We start from the raw sequence: 18,029 nt of genomic DNA, 5'->3' as shown, positions 1-18,029 counted from the left end.
AATTAATTACATCTGCAAAGTAATTGTAATTTAATTGATTACTTTTGAAAACTCTTTTAATGGTAATTTAATTGAAGAATTTAAGCAAGTAATTGAAATTTAATTAATATTACTTTCCATTGTAATTGACCCCATCCCTGACAGACACACAAAAGTCATGTACATGTATATGTACAAGTAAATACACACACTTTTTTCAGAATGCTACATTGTAGCTTTTGCTAAACAGTTATGCAATATTATATTAACTTTAAACACCCCTTAAAACTTGTTCTCCCTATCTGTCAAGTAAAGAAAACAGATATTGAAAATTTTGATTTATCAGTTCTAACAATTTGATACAAAGTCATGAAAAAAAGAGCTTTAAATTTGAAACATCATTTAATTGACACAGTCATATGAATTAAACAGTATTGCTATCTTATATTTTTCATTTTCAAATCAGATTCAAAGAAATGTATGATATTTTTTTAATATGAAATCCAGAACATTGTTTTAAGATCGTAATAAAATATTGCTTTATATGTAACTATGAGGACAATTTTATACAACACTATGGTAAGGAATGCTTCCGTTATGAATAACTAAAAACTGAACAATGAACACTAATTAAATTTAAAAGTGTCGGGACCATACAGACCCCCTCCCCGCCAAAAAAATCATCTCTCTCTCTCTCTCTCTCTCTCTCTCTCTCTCTCTCTCTCTCTCTCTCCAATCTCATTAAGTACCAGAAAAAACAATGGCTGACATCAAATATCATTGATTAAATTTATTTGATTAATAAGTTAATTAATCAACTTCCTTCAAAATAGAATCTACATCATGTGCATATGATGTTATTCTAAGCATCATCAAACCAAGCAATTCAGTTAAAATATCAATCCGTGTATTTATTAATTGATTATCTCCACATGCTAATCATGTATGTTTTGTTATTCAGCTGAGCGCTTTAACTCAGGCAGGTAACATATGGCAGAGAACATTGCAGATTTCCCGTACTCCCCCTCAGTTAACAATTTAAATAAACTATAATTTTATAAATTTCAAAACAAGGCCATTTGTTCATAATTATACATGTAATAGATTTAAAAGGTGTATATCAGTATATATCTGTGTCAATGTTGAGTCAGAATTATTCACATTTGTAAAAATATGGCCCTCTTTTAATGAATTTAGAAAACAGGAAGGCGGAATGGAGTCTTTAAGGAGGCCACGGTTTGGGTTTTTTCCTTAAAACTACTGTACAATAGGAAAACATTTTATTCTTTAACCATATGTAATTTACGCTAACTCTAATATATTTGATCAGTTTCAAGAAATTCTACCATCTGGTTCTTTTAGGGGCCATCTCAACTTACAGGTACATTTACTATTGGAATATAGATCTATCTATATGATATTGTTGTTTGCCGTTTGTTTGAAACTTTATTGATGATTATCAAAAATCTTCTTCTCAAAAACCATTTGGGCCAGAAAAGCTTAAACTTGTATAGAAGCATCCTCAGATACTGTGGATTCAAGTTTGTACATCTCATGGTCCACGGGGGTAGGATGGGGTCACAATGTGGGTCGAACTTTAATATGGGAATATAAAGAGTAAATATTTAAAAATCTTTTTCTCAAAAACAAATCAGCCAGAAAAGGTGAAACCTGTGTGAAAGCATCCTCATGTAGTTAGATTTGATATAGATCTTTTAAAGTCTTCTTCTCAGTCATTATTTAAATCATGGTTCCCAGGGGTAAGGTGGGGCCACAAGGGGGGGGGGGGTGAATTTTTACATCTACATATTTTATAGGAATATATAGAGTAAATCTTTAAAAATCTTTTTCTCAGGATTTAATAAACCAGGAAAGCTTCTGTATGTGTGGAAGCATCCTTATGTAGTGTAAAAACAAAGTTGTGAAAATCATGACCCCCGGGGATAGGGAGAGGCCACAATGGGGGTAGGGGGTCAAACTTTTATATAAGAATATATAGTGTAAATCTTTTGTTCCCAGAAACTAATCAGCCAGGAAAGCTGAAACTTGTGTGGAAGCAATATATATATAATTTTTGTTAAAAAACCGAAAACATTAAAAATTTTTTTAAAACCAAACAAACAGTTAGAGACTGTAAAGGGGATGACAGGGGCATGCACAGGGAAATACAGTGACCTACAGTGGGTGACAGGGGCTTACAGTGGCACATAGGGGATGTGTACAGGGGATGACAGCGAAAACTCAGGGGATGGCAGAGAAAGACGGGATTTCTATATGGACAGGGGTCTTTAGAGCCAGTAGTAGTACGTACAAACTGTCATTTTCATAGATCTTTTGTCAATTTCAGATCCAGGATGCTATGATCTGATAACGAAAACAACAGTTACAGAACAAACAGAGGCTGAACCTAATCCAAAATTTACAACCGTAGCACCATGTTCATCATCTCCACAGATTCATAATGAGTAAGTTATCTTATTTGGTTATAGAATAATGATTTTAGTATATATAGTAGTTAAGATATAGTTTATCACATATATATCTCCTTTTAAGGAATACATACGGCTGATGTAGCAATGCGCTGATTGATGACACTATTTTATGTTAGTGTGACCACGCCCGGATGTCTGGTACATAACTAGGCGATGGTGCACGTTCATTTGGGGAATTAAGCTCAAGGGGAATAAGTAAATCAAGAATGCACAAAGTCCAAATGGCAGGATATGAGAAATGTTTATTAAAGATTGAATGTTAAATAATCCAATCTACACACGCAGGTAACAACATTAATGAGCAAGTCTTGTTCCTAACTGTAATTTAGAGGAGGGGGCCTAAACAGATGAATTAGAAATTTGTCTCCTAACACTCTTCATGATTTCCTAGCTTCGCCCTACATCCTTTCAGTCCGAAGTCTCAAAGCTAACTCTCTCTAGAAGAACTCATGTACAAGAATTAATTTCTCTATGAATTGCCTAAGGTAAAGTTGTCACTTAGGGCTAATCAAATAATTAAGTTATCAGTGTCATCCCTTTGATGTGAAGAAGTCAAAGTGGTTTTGTTTACCCTAACTAACACCTATGAGTGCCCAGTGCCATGAGCAGTGTCACTGACAATAAAGATTAACAATTACTGTGAAATCACTAAATATTCTAGGGGATTAAGAAGTAAACAACAGCTTGGACAACCTTTAGAAATAAGTAATAAGGAATGCTTTAGATGTCGATAAGGAATTGCTAAGTATTGGAAAATATAAGATTAGAATAAAGTAAAATAAAGTAGACTATGAAAATGTACGAGGGTTGTCCAAAAAGTTCGTGGACACATGTGATTTCATTCTAAATAACGACGCTATATTTAGAAAAGTATTAAAATATTTTAATATAGACTATAATTATGCATGTGTATAAAATTCAGAACAATGTACATTCTCATAATGTAGTTATCACTACAAAAACATTGCCTGTACAGGCCGCACGACCCAGTCTGACGGTTACACGACGTTTTTATAACGTCGTACGTAGCGCGTTGGTTTCTGTTACTTTTCAACGTAGTCACCTTTGCACTGCAAACACTTCTCACACCTTCTTAGCCATGAATCGAACACATCCGAATACCATTTACTGTCGATTTTTAGATACAATGGTTCGAGTAGCATATTTAAGTTCATCAGAATTCTTAAATCTTACTCCTCTTAGCTGTGATTTGATGAAAGGAAAAATTGCAAAATCCATTGGAGCAAGATCCGGACTGTATGGCGGGTGTTCAAGAAGATTGAATCCTAGGAGTTCGATTTCCAGACACGTGGAAGCTGCCGTATGTGCAGGTGCATTATCTTGGTGTAGGATGATATTTCCAAGGTCCACAGCCATGGCAGGGCGTTTTTTCTTAATTGCCTTACTTAAGTCGCGGCGTAACACCTGTAATAAATAAAACCAATGTTTTGTTTGGTACACTGTATGTGGCTTTAGAATATGTGGGTTTATTAAGGTCTTCCGTTTCCAACGGAAGACCTTATTGTTTTCGTACTGTTTATTATTATTTTTTTTTCTCCAAATTTTGTGCACGCGATTTCTCGAAAACTACTCAACCGATCTGAACAATTTTTTCACAGATGATGGGAAATTATCTGAATTTTATATGTTTTTGAATTTTTTGTCGTCGTCACTTCCGGTCCGGATTTACGGTCGATTTTGTAATTTTTTACGACCAATTTTGTGCAGAGTTGATCTCAGAAACTATAAGAGATATGACTTTGAAGTTTTCAGGATAGGTAGAGCATGGTTTGAAGTTATGCACTATTTAGTTGTTTTGCACCAGTGGCGCTATTCCTTGGAGCTCGCTTAGGCACAAAAATGGGGTACAGATTTCGAATCAAAATTTCCATATGTTTTGATCAGTATCTTTTTATCAGTTGATATTTTGACAAGACATATGGAACAAAAGTAGTAGAGAATCAAAAGTTCTATCCAATAAAATCAAGAAAAAGGGACTGGCCCCTTTAATTAGGGACCAAGAGACTCGTAAATTCTATCACGAATAACTTGAAAACGATAAATATTTTGTTATGCATTATAAAAATCAAAGTTGTTGATCTCTACATTATCGGTTTGAAAGAGTCATCGTCAGGCCCATGTCTGACGTAATTAGGGTTTTTATTCTTTATCTTCAAATTTTTTTTTTTTGGGGGGGGGGGGGGGTAATTTTGAAATTGTATCGATATCTCATGGTATCATTTTATCTAAAAAAAAAAAATCGGACGGAAGACCTAATCGTTACTCATAACGAGGTCGTATCTAGTTAATATATAGTAATTAAATAAATCAAAATTAAGATTAGAATGTCTGGGTATTAAATTTATGAATTACGATATGGTTAATGTAGCGAAATGGACGTTTTTAAATCTGTAATTACAATTTAAATGTGATGAAATGGGTAGTTCTCTACCTTGGAGTAGTATGCAGCATTCTCCGTCTGACCGGAGGGTACAGCGTGGACCGAAATCATTCCGTGCCGATCAGCAAAGAATATGTGCAATTGTTTACCCACGGATTTCGCAACCTTCGCCTTTTTCGGTGCTGGTGAACCCCGGTGTTTCCAAATGCTGGATTCTGTTTTTGTTTCTGGATCAAAATGATGCAGCCAAGTCTCGTCCGTAGTAATGATTCTGTCAAGCCACTTCTCTCCTCCTCTTTTGAAATTCTGTATGAAAGCCTTACTTGTCTGCATTCGTCTTTTTTTGTGCTCATCGGATAAAAGTCTGGGCACCCATCTTGCGCAAACACGACTCATACAGAAGTCTTCAGTGAGGATATTAAAAACCGAAGATTTGCTAACATCACTTATTGACGCGACTTCTCTTAACGTCAGACGTCTGTCTTTCATGACAATGTCATGAATGCGGGATTTCGTTATATCGTCATAAAGCAAAGGCCTTCCACTTCTTTCAGCGTCTTTTAAATCGCAAACTCCATCCGAAAATCGTTTGTGCCACTTGTAGACTAGTGATCTTGATATGTGTCGATGCCTTTTTGTGTTCTCCATCATTTGTTTCGTTTCGATAGGTGTTTTTCCCCGAGTCTACGCAGAACTTAATGATGGCGCTGTTCCATGCGATCCGCCGAAGTCGCTTTTTCTGGCATTTTCAAAGACATGTTCTTGCCGTAAACTCCTTGAAATATCCTCTGCTCAATTAAAAACGGCATTAAATGACGTATGAAAATGACGTTCACAATTCTGACTACGTCACAGTTGAATATTTTGACGTTTTTACCCGTATTAAAAATACTGTTAATATTCTTATCTGAAAACTCAATCTCGAAGTTTGGACAATTGGACCGTTCGTGCTTTTCGCGACACTTGAATACAGTAAAATTTAAGTTTAATTTTAATGAAAACATTCAAAACTACTTTAATCTGATTTGGAATTTTATGACAAATATGTTGGTATACAATATGCATATATAAACCCGTTTAAAATGACAAAAACGCGATTGTCCACGAACTTTTTGGACTGCCTTCGTATGCTAAAAGTTATCAAAAGTGAAATGGATGTCATTTCACTGGTGATATGAGTAACAGTTTCACGGGTTGCAGTTTATAAAAGATGTGTTTCAATTAGCCGATTTGGTATCCAATGACTCTTAACCATATTTGATCATTTAGCTTGCTGCTGCTAGGCGAAATACATGTTTTGTGATGTTAAACTGCATTACTAAATCCCCTCAATGGTTGGCCAAAGTTTCTCTCAGTAATAGTTTTCTTTGTTTTAATTTTTTTGAAAGGGGAAAACCACTCTGACTTGTCTAAAGATCATAAAAATCACATTCTGAACATAATATAGGTTCTAATTTTTTATTTTTAGCAAAGAGTTTCATCAATTAAATTATTGATTATAAATTTTTATTTGAGATAGCATTTAGTTGTTGTAATTTATAACAAAGACTTCACAACAAATATTGGCATAAATTACAGAAATTTCATTTTTAACTCACCAAGACAAAGTAGGGGGAGGTGATGCTATTACTGCGGCATCGGGCTTAGAACATGTAGAACCTGATTTAACTATTTGGAGCAGGTCCAGAGTGTATCTAAGTTATATTAATCATGTATCTTCTTCAAACTTGTGCATATGGACCTCCTTATTGACTTGGGTGTTAAATCTGGCAGGATTCAGATTCTGCTGATTAAATGATAATTTGGTATTAATTTAAGGAGGCCAACTTAAGTTTTCATTGCGCATGTTTTTGCGCATTCTAATATAATACAGTGTACTTATACTTCTTATGAAATTTTTACAATATATCAGTTTTTTGTGCAGGTGCCCATTGATAGCATCTATCTTGGTTACTACTGGTCCTAACCTCACCAAACTTGCATTGATGGTGTGTCTTGTGATACTGATGCACCTGACAGGCTTGAATGCTGAATATGAGCCATAGGTTTCAGATGCTGGAGGAGGTTAATGTTTTGAGAGCTGGTTAAAGTTTTTGGAGCAGGTGCCCTCTGATGATTATAACTTCACCAAATTGCATGGATGTTGCATCTTATGATACTATACTGATGCACCTGACAGGATTGAATGCTGAATCTTAGCCATAGGTTTCGGATGCTGGATATGGATGCTGGAGGAGATTAAGGTTTAAGATTTGGTTAAAGCTGACAGGAATTCATAAAAGCAGTTGATCGCCATATTAGTTTCGATTGCTCCTCTACTGACACTGGGGTATATATACCAGTCGAGAAAGTTACGGTCCATTGCTTTCCGATCGAGGCATTGAGGTGGCACGGACTTCTAAATGCATGAACTACGCGTAGTAGTAAACTATTTGTGATCAAGAATAAATGAAACAGCAATTTTTATTCTTCGAAAGAATTTTCAAGGTATCTGAATTATTTTGCACAGATAGTGCCGCCTTACTTCACATGTACATCGAACACGTGTGTCGTTCATACAGAGTGCCTATGTCTGTATCTTTTGAAAAGTCCGGCGGCACTACATCAAACACAGTAGCGAAATGATAGTAAATCCAAGAAAGTAACAACGTAACATGTGTCCAACGGTTTCTACAAAACGCCCTGTTTCTAAAATCCATGAGGTCATTGACAGTTGTGCATGGGCAATGTTAAACCATACACAGTCAATTGGTCTACAGTTATCGAGGATTTTTTAAGTATCTGTGCCTCTATTTAAGCCAGTCTTGTTTCTTCGTTCATTGCATGGATATCCCTTGCCAGTGCAGTGGTTGTCATATTATTTTTGTTTAAAACGCGTTTCTACACGTATTTGCGTCCAAGGTAACGTGTTTGGGTGTAATATTTGTGTAAATAAATTATTCCGACAAAGTTTAGGGAGGTCAGCCATTATTCCATGTAGCGATCATTTAGAGATATGAAAATAATATATACGATAATATAAACTATTCAATGTAAAGAATTATATGCCCAGCTCTAGCCACGTTGATGCTTCCCCTATGTAGAGCTCTTTTTTTCTTGCATGTGTGTGCATGCGTTTTTGATGTTTCAAAAAAATATTTTCAATATCACAGCCGCAAATGACTCGTGTACAGCTGATTTGGTGATTAGGAAACTAGTCCCTAGTTTGATGGACAACACAGTTCAGTTCAGTATATACTGAATATTATTTCTTGTAACTTGTAACTAGGGGACTGCCATACAAAACGACTGTGACGACTGTTAAGGTTAACTGCTAAGGACTTTCTTGCTAAGATATCGTTCAGTTACAATGGAGAAAGTGAGCAAAATTTTGAAGTAACCAATTGTATTTGATATCAAGACATAGATTAGGAAAATATTCAAGATTTGATCCACAGAAAAGCTTTACAATGTTTTTTTTTTTAATTACTGCAAAGAGAGGGGGTTATTCTCACTACTAGTAAGTGTGTGTTTTTTCCCTCTCGATTTATCAAATTAAAAAAATGTCATCGGATACAGAAATTTGTAAATGTATTTCATATGTATTTACAGTGAAGCTTTGAAACTGTTTTTTGTCTTTTTAGGTCACCTGAGTAAACTCAGGTGACCTATTGCTATCCGTTTTCGTCCGTCGTCGTGCGACGTGCGTCGTGCGTTAACAATTGTACATTTTTAACTTCTTCTTAAAAACTACAAGGCTGATTGTTACCATTTTTGGCGTGAGGCATCTCTGTGGAATCAAAATTCTGAAATTCATGGCTCTACCACCCCCGGGGTGCCACATGTGGGGTTAAATATGCACAAAAAATGCCAAATTTTCAAAAATCTTCTTGTCCCACATATGTGAGGAAAAAACTGGTTGCATAATTTTGATGTTCATGAGACCCTCTACCAAAATTGTGAAATTCATGGCCCCTGGGTCAGGGGTTCTGGTTCTAGGGTGCGACCAATATAGCCATATAGTAAAAATGTATTAAATCTTGGAAAATCTTCTTCTCTACTCCCATATGTACTTGTTAAAAACTAAATGCATGATTATGATGCCATTGAGGCCCTCCACTAAAATTGTGAAATTCATGACCCCTGTGTCAGGGGTTCAGGCTCTAGGGTGAGGCAAATATGGCCATGTAGTAAACATGTATTAAATCTTAGAAAATCTTCTCTACACCCACACATGTGTGCGAAAAACTGAATACATGGTTATGATGTCCACTAATTCAGTAACCTAAATTGTGAAATTCAGCGCCCCTGGGTCAGGGGTTCAGGGCTTGAGGGGGAGGGGGTTGGGGTTGGGCAATATGGCAATAAAGTGTTTATGCGTATAATGTTTAAAAATTGTCTTCTCTATTCTCACACATCTGTATAAAAACTGACTTATAATTATGTTTACCAGGAAGTCCCCTACTATAATTTTCATGTCCCCTGGAGTATGGGTTTTGACGTTAGGGCAGGGCCAGAATGGATGTATAGGTGTTAATGCATATAATGTTAAAAAATTATCTTCTTTTCTCCCACACACCTGAAAGGAAAACTGAATTCATGATTTTGTAGACCAGATCTTTAAGTTTTTGGCCAAAATGATATGTTTCATAGTTCTTTTTTAAAAAGATTTCAGGCAGGGAGGTGGTCGTCATTACAAATTTATAATTTTTTTTACTCCAGAATAAAACCTAATTAATTAAATGCATATATGAGACTCCTCGACAAGTTTGTGTATGGGTTATACGCTACTCGGGTGACCGTTAAGGCCAATTGGCCTCTTGTTAATTAAAAAACTTTAAAATTCTAGAAAATTTTTGAATTATGTATCAAAAACTTTTTATGATTCAATAATTTTAGTAACTTTATTTAAGTTCATATATGTCCCGTTTGAAATTAGCCTTGTGCCGGTATAAGTCCAATAAGGACATTTCTACTGACCATGAAACGTGGTACTACACGTCTAAAACAAAGCGTACCGTTCCGTGCAAAAAACAAACCGTTTACGCATTCACAAAATGATATGTTTCATAGTTCTTTTTTTAAAAGATTTCAGGCAGGGAGTTGGTCGTCATTCCAAATTTATAATGTTTTTACTCCAGAATAAAACCTAATTAATTAAAACCATATATGAGACTCCTCGACAAGTTTGTGTATGGGTTATACGCTACTCGGGTGACCGTTAAGGCCAATTGGCCTCTTGTTAATTAAAAAACTTTAAAATTCTAGAAAATTTTTGAATTATGTATCAAAAACTTTTTATGATTCAATAATTTTAGTAACTTTATTTAAGTTCATATATGTCCCGTTTGAAATAAGCCTTGTGCCGGTATAAGGCCAATAAGGACATTTCTACTGACCATGAAACGTGGTACTACACGTCTAAAACAAAGCGTACCGTTCCGTGCAAAAAACAAACCGTTCACGCATTCACAAAACGAACTGTACCGTTCACAAAACCATTAACCGTACCGTGCAAAAAGCGTGCAATAATAATTTATGCAAGACCCGCCCCAAAATCGACCGAAAAATTGTACTGTATAGTGTAATAAGCGTGCAACTTCCATATACGGCTTAATTGACCATTGTTGTTCGATGAAGACGGACGGAGATTATCGCTAACAAAATAAGTTCAATATTTTGCTAGATATTTGTTTAAAACCGTTACAAAAAATCGTGTGATGTATCTTTTTCTTAGACCTTTGCATTTCTTCAGGTTATCGACAAAACTGCCATGGCCAATTTCTTAACATTGTAAGATAAAATAAAATTGTAAAATAAAATAAAATTTTGAAATAAAATAAAATTGTAAAATGTTCACACAATGCATGGAGATATTTTCGATTAGTCTTAGGAAATGTTTTAAACATTGTGTTCATACTGGACTTTGCATAACATGAGAGAGAGAGAGAGAGAGAGAGAGAGAGAGAGAGAGAGAGCGCAAGTGTGCTATGTATAATACTTATATTAAAGCTTTATCACTGAACTTTAATATTCTACAGTCGGTCAATTGAGCGGAACTCCACCTGATACGCCTGTCAATCAATTAAAGAATAACAGTACACATCGCACCATGAACCGCGTTCTACTTGGCTCCTCCTACATAGCTTAAAGAAAATGCTTCAATTTCAGTTTTAATTTAATCAATATTTAAGAGAGAGTTCATATTTGAAATAACTCAACAATTATTTCCCTTTGACTTAGTGATTTTAACTCACGTTTTTTATGGCGATCAGTGTCCCTTTTCCTCACTGTAGTATTTTCGGTTAGGTAAATTCTTAATATATTGACCAATTAAACATGTAATATTGTTGATTTTCTGGTATTTTCCGTGTCCCGTTTACAACAATTATATAAATAAATATGTAGGTAAATAAAAAGGAGAAAATAAATAGGCTATTACAAAAGATCAATAAAAAACTGTCGACTCACACACCCTGTCCATCGGACACAGAAAACCTTTACTACATGTATATGTACACTGTACAAGAAAATAGTTCAATGGAAAGAGAGTGAGTGGTAAATGTTCAAATTTTACTGAGTTGGTTCAAAGAAAAAGTTTTCAAAAATTAAAAACGGCTGCTAAATTACATGCATACAGTGAAAAGCGGACACTTGTCGTAAAACAGAGATCAATATTCCCATTAAAAGCTATTGACTAATTGTGTATATCCAATTGTGTATATCTTAAGAATTGTGTTAAATGTACGAATGATTTACGTATTATTTAACGAAATACTAATACTTTTGACTATACACACGGTGTTATTACAGGTAAGAGAAACAATGTTGGGTTAAGTGTGACCTTTGTAAACGAACAATAAAATCAATATTTGAATGAATAAAAACCCGTGTCGATTGATTTTATTACAGTTGATATCAAAACCGAATTTTATTGTGTATCAGGATTAAAGTCGGAGCAATTTTTCTTAGCAATTTTAAATGGATTAGAAAAATCGATATGCTCCAAGACTAGGACAGAAAAAGAATACTGTATTAAATCACACATTCCCTTCAAGCAATTATAATAAGTACATTGATTTAAAATTAATTACCAATAATGCCAAACTAATCAAAATTAAAACTGCCATCCGCTGCACGTATAAAAAATGGGGGAGCGGATGGAAGTTAATTAGGTTAAAATAATACATCATATCAATAAAAAATAAAAGGTTGTCATAATTACCATCTTGCTGAAGTAAATAGGGCAAATACTAAACACAGTTATATCGATAAAAATCAAAGCGTCAAGGCCACGCCTCTCTCATTAATAAAGCACGCAAACCGTTCACAAAAAAAATCCATACATCTATTGTGAGCAAAGCGTAACGTGGAAGAAGAGAACCGAACTGTTCACAAAAGGAACCGTTTCGTTCACAAAGCGAACCGTACCATTTAAAAAGCGTACAAATTGAACTGGCAACTGGTGTAGTAGCACGTTTCAGGGTTTGTACTTTGTCCTTTGAACTAGGGTAAAAAGAATTCGAAATTCTTTCAACTTTTGTCTCTTCCACTTTTATGAATTGATGTTTGCAAACAATTGGTAATAATGATTGTGTAGAAGTGAGTGGTTATTGATGGTTTATATCTTATTTTATAGGATTGGCCATGAAAATAATGCAGAGCGTTTTGGCGATGTATTGATTCCTAGCCTTGTTACAGTATTTGTACTACTGTTATCTACATTAGGGTTACTATTTCTTCTGGTTCTGTATTTGAAGAAAAAACCATCTCGCTCCCAAGGCTATAAATATAGAGATAAAGGTAATTATACAAAATATCAAACCTGTTTATCCGATAATTATACAATTAAGAGTCAACAAGATAACAAATAATCTGATAGAATAGAATAAAGCTGTGAGAATGATTTTATTTAAGATGTTTTTTTTTTTGTTCGTTCAGATTTCAAGGAAAATTTCAATGAAGTGTTGCCTTTAACAAATGTGGAACATGAAAATGGTAATGTACAGTATGACTCTGTAAAAAGTGGCATGGGTCATAAATTATGACAGTGCAAATGAGCAACCCAATTTAATCACAATGAAGGAGCCTAATGTTGGAATCATGTATTGATCAATTTTCATCTTTCAATATCAACTTGACATGATTAGAATGATACTTTGATTTCCTCTTTGAAATTAAGATGTTGAACTGGACTTCGTTTTACAAAAGAACTTACGACCAAATCAATGAATGCTTATTAATCACAAACTAGTCAATAATCTTTTCTTGTGACAAAATGATTAGGTTTAAAAATACAAAGCTAAAAAATATATAAGAATTTTATCTACCCTAGTATATACATGTAGCAGAAAAACCTTTTTTATTAACCTGAAAATACACGAAAATTGGTATCAAAGGAATATTTATGAAGCCACAGTTTATGAACTCAATAAAACAGTTTATCTTGCCAGTAATAATTCAAAGTTTTAAAGATAAAGTCATATTTTTAAAGTGCGTTAATTGTAAACAATGCAGGATATTTGTTTCCATATGAAAAATCCTTAGCTCTGTTTCTCGCTTGTAACATGATTTTGACAATGTTTGTAAAGTAAAATGCCAAAATAAATAATTTTTAGACTTCGAGAATATAAGAACATCCGAGTATTTGTCTCTTCTGTATCTTTAAAAAAAATTTTTAATCAATATTTTGTAGGAAATTATGAGATTGCACCCTCTGGACAACAGATAAACAGGGGTACAGTATTTTGTAAATGTCAATAATTTTATCAAAGGAATATTCTAACGATGATTTTTCTTTAATTATCTTGATCATAGAAGTCTAATCAAGTTTTATCTTTGTGATTTTCTTTCTTTTTTTTCAGAAAAAGATTTTATTGGTTTTATAAAAGGGATTTAAAAAAAATATAATGCATTGTTGATGGTTCGTTTCGAAACGGAAAAAGTAATGAGGCTGACAAAATACATAGCTCGTTTCTTTGAGTTTTCGTTAATTTACGTTTTCATTATTATTATTTAAATCGCATATCCCTTATAATCTAAGCATATCGTTGTTTTTATGAAATTTAAAACCAAAACTTTGATTAATTCCATCATTTAAAAAAAGGTATAATTTAACATACAAATTATTTATTATAAGTATGTGTGTAGATCACAAAAAATATACACAATAACGTTTTAAAACTGTTGTAACACATTTTAATCAGTTGTTATTACTATAATGTTACGGTATGTTGTTGGCTCACCTAAGCTGAAACTTAAAGTGAGTGAAAGAAAGTACACAATACTCTAAAAGAAGATAATTAAGAATTATTTTTATTTTTCGGAAATCTTTTAAAAATCAATTGGTCAGGAGAGGTGAAACTTGTATACAATATAATATTCTTGAGATCTAAAACCCATAGTAAACGTAATCCTTATGAATTTTTAGCTCATTAAGACGAAGTCAGGGGTAGCTGAGTCACTCAGGTGACCTATTGCAATTGATCTCTGTCTGTTGTTCGCAATGCATTAACAATTTTACATTTTTAACTTCTTCTTGAAAACTGCAAGGCCAAATGCTACCATTTTTGTTTGTGAAACATTTCTATGGTGAAAGGATTCAAAATTGTGAAAATCATAGCCTTGTCACCCCCTAGGCCTCAAACTAAAGCCGGGGATAAATATGCAAATAAGGCCAAGTTTTCTTCTCTACTCCCACATATTTGGATGAAGAACTTAATGCATGGTTGTGATATCCATGAAGCTCTCTACCAATGTTGTTAAATTCATGGACCCTAGGTGAGGGGTCCAGGCCCTATAGTGGGGCCAAAGTGTGGCCATATAGTAAAATGTATAAAATCTTTCAAAATCTTCTTTTCTCGCCCATATAAATTTGGAAAAAAACCAAGATACATGGTGATAATGTCCGTGAAGCCCTCTGCCTAAATTGTGAAATTAATGACCCCTTGGACAGGGGTTCAGGACCCAGGGCGGGACCAATATAGCCATAAAGTGAAAATGTATTTAAATTTAAACTTCTTCTTTACTCACATACATATTTGAGAAAACCTATATGCATGAATATGATGTTCATAAAAGTCTTTACCTTAAATGTGAAATTCATGGGTCCTGGGTCTCGTGTTAAGACCCTAGGTTGGGGCAAGTTTGGCAATAGAGTATAAGTTGTATAACTGTATTATATCTTAGAAAATGTTCTTCTCTAGGCCAATATATATTTGAGAAAAACTAAATGCATTGTTATGATATCCATGAAGTCCTCTACCAAAATTGTGAAATTGGTGGGGCCAATATAGCTACATAGAGAAAAGGAATTGATTTCATATTTATACCCCCTGCAAAGAATTTTTTTTCGGGGGGGGGGGGGGGGGGTAAATAGGAATCACCGTCCGTCCGTTTGTGCAAAATTTGTATAGAAAAAGTGAAAAATTCGTGTCCCGTCCATATCTTTCTTATGAACACACATTGGAAGTTCTTACTTCACACGAAGATTGCTTATGATCTAAGAGTGTATCATGACCTTAACCCAAGGTCATTCGGGCAAGGTCAAGGTCACTGGCAGGAAAAAAAAATCGTTTCCAGTCCATATCTTTCTGATGGAGAAGCATTAAATGTTTTACTTCACACAAAGATTGCTTATAGCCTAAGAATGTGTAATGACCTTGAACCAAGGTCATTTGGGCAAGGCCAAGGTCAATGGAAGAAAAGTGCAAAATTCGTGTCCGGTCCATATCTCTCTTATGGACAAATATTGGAAGTTCTTAATTCACATTAAGATTGCTTATAACCTGAGGGTGTTTCATGACCTTGACCCAAGGTCAATTGGGGAAGTTCAAGGTCATTGTTAATAAAAATGCTTAATTCCTGTCTTGCCTTGTATTAATGGAAATAATTTGAAGCTAAAATTTGACACAAAGCTTGCTTGTCTCAGCAACAAATTATTTTTTAGAATATCATACCCGTCTCTCTGAAAATGGCCTGCCACAATGTATTATTTTTTTGGAAGAAAAATGTGTGGAAAAAAAAATTCGGGAAAAAATCGGGTTCAGTTTACCAATTATTCAAAAGGTTTATAATAAATGGCTGCTTGACATGTGGATTTTAGTTTGATTCGAATCTTGAAATAAAATGGAATTTAAAGAAAAGAAATTGGTACGGTACTCATATTAGCATTAACAGTTTTAAAAATTAAAGCAGTTGTTATTTATAGAAAAGGGACAGTAAAATAGATTCATCCAATATTTTCTATAATAGAAAAAATACATGAGTTATGATTTTTTCTTAGCGGGGGGTATCAATTGTGAGCTTGCTCACAGTACCTCTAGTTTCTTCTGCACTATCACAGTTATGGGAGATAAAGTCATGCATTGTTATCATAATGTCCTGAGATTGAGTTGTAAAATTCAATGCCCAGGCCACGAGGCAGAAGTTTGGGCTTTTTATTTGGGAGGGGGGGGGGTGATAAATATGGCCATATATTGAAAATCATTTTTCATTGTGCAATAGCTGTGTGTCATACATTTACTATTTTTACAATTTTAACTTCATCTTGAAAAATACATGGTAAATTGTCACTTGGCAATTAATTATTTGTTCTATTTAGGGAAATTAACTTTAATATCCTGTACATTGTATACTTGTAGAAACAAGCATTTGCTATGTATTTTGTGTGCATTATTAATGTAACTGAATATTATAAAAGATTGACTGTTAAAGGCCTGCACGTCTCTAATTACCAAGAGTTTACAATTTTTGGCCCCTGGAGCTAAGGTAGAGGATCCGAGATTCCTTTGACTCTTAAGAAGGTTGGCACCAGAAATACTAGTAATGTCAATCATCCAAAAACATCTTGAATATAAAGATTTGGACCTGATGTTCATTTATTTTATTTGTGACCTATGTCACATGCCATGTTTTGGAAATATGAAGTCCCAAACAGAAATGATAATTTTCCTGAAATTATTGTTTAAATCTGGCATGGAAATTCATTATTTGAAGAAATCAAACAAATATTTTACTTTAAACTAGCATTTAGTTATGATTTCAATACAGTATAAAGTTGAACACAAGTAGTGACTATAAAAGTAATATCCAAGTAAAAGTTGAAAAAATCCTTGCTTTACTAATGGCTTTAAATGCCAGTACATAACGAATACAACAGCAAATGTAAAGATTGTTACAAAATTTTGGAGTTATCAAATTATTACGCAAATTTAAAAAATAATAGTACTGCCAACTTTCCAAAACTCTCCATACAAATAGACATGCATTTAATGTCTCTCATGAAAGTAAAATAAGTAGGGGACACATCTCAAAAAATTGAGATATACAATGTAACATAAAATAAGCTAATTGTCGGCAAAAATTGGAGATAATTTTTCTTGACGTCTATAAAATATAACCTAAATATGCCAAATATATCAATAGAAATATCAAAATATTGTTCATAAATGTTTTTCAGATTATCATGAAACCAGTGTATTGTAAAACACAAACTATTTAGAAGTTAAGTTTGCACTGAAAATAAGGAGGCTAAAGTAACAGTATTTTAAAGCTTTTGAGCTATTAAAATTGTTCATTTATTTCTTGAAATCCTTCTGCCACAAAATACAGTCCCTTACCAAATTCTGTAAAGATATAATTTTCTTCTAAAATTTGTATGCAATAAGGTTTATTTCGCATTGTAAAATATAAATATACAAATAGAATCAGTATATGTTGCAACAATTTAAGATAAGAGGTGACATAAAATAGTTACCCTAAAAGACAGGAGCGAACCTTTTTAAACCCCAACACCCCCACCAATTTTCATGCACGAAATGTTTTTAAAACAAAATAATAAAAACGGGCCAACAGTCAGAGGAGTCTCAGTTTAGGATTAAGACTTCCGGATGAAGCTTAAAATCCAAACATAAGACTATCTGACATGTCAATCTAAGGATATGGTTCTGTGGGCCGCTTGTATCATATAATTCATAAATATTGTGTCATACAATACACTATGACTTTATTTAATGTGATACAATATTATTTAAAATATTATTTCATGATGTTGTGTCAAACTACAATTTTTACGATTATTACGATATTTTAATAAAGATCATTAACTATGATTTTCATATAATATGATAAAGGTGATCTCATAAAGGTACATCATTGTCTTGGTGAGCTTTGTACTC

General features: G+C 33.8%; 1 protein-coding gene across 1 annotated transcript in view; it reads left to right on the top strand.

Moving 5' to 3' along the window:
* Window positions 1–18,029, top strand: part of LOC128168734 (uncharacterized) — a 52,742-nt gene that overhangs the window by 20,818 nt on the left and 13,895 nt on the right. The window contains exons 4-7 of the mRNA XM_052834874.1: window positions 2,327–2,444; window positions 12,491–12,654; window positions 12,793–12,849; window positions 13,547–13,588. Of these exons, the coding sequence (XP_052690834.1) occupies window positions 2,327–2,444; window positions 12,491–12,654; window positions 12,793–12,849; window positions 13,547–13,588 (381 nt within the window). The remainder of the gene's footprint in view (window positions 1–2,326; window positions 2,445–12,490; window positions 12,655–12,792; window positions 12,850–13,546; window positions 13,589–18,029) is intronic.

Source organism: Crassostrea angulata, unplaced genomic scaffold (genome assembly GCF_025612915.1).
Source record: "Crassostrea angulata isolate pt1a10 unplaced genomic scaffold, ASM2561291v2 HiC_scaffold_45, whole genome shotgun sequence".
Taxonomy (NCBI): domain Eukaryota; kingdom Metazoa; phylum Mollusca; class Bivalvia; order Ostreida; family Ostreidae; genus Magallana; species Magallana angulata.
The sequence above is the reverse complement of the archived record's forward strand: the minus strand, read 5'-3'. Positions and strand labels throughout refer to the sequence as shown.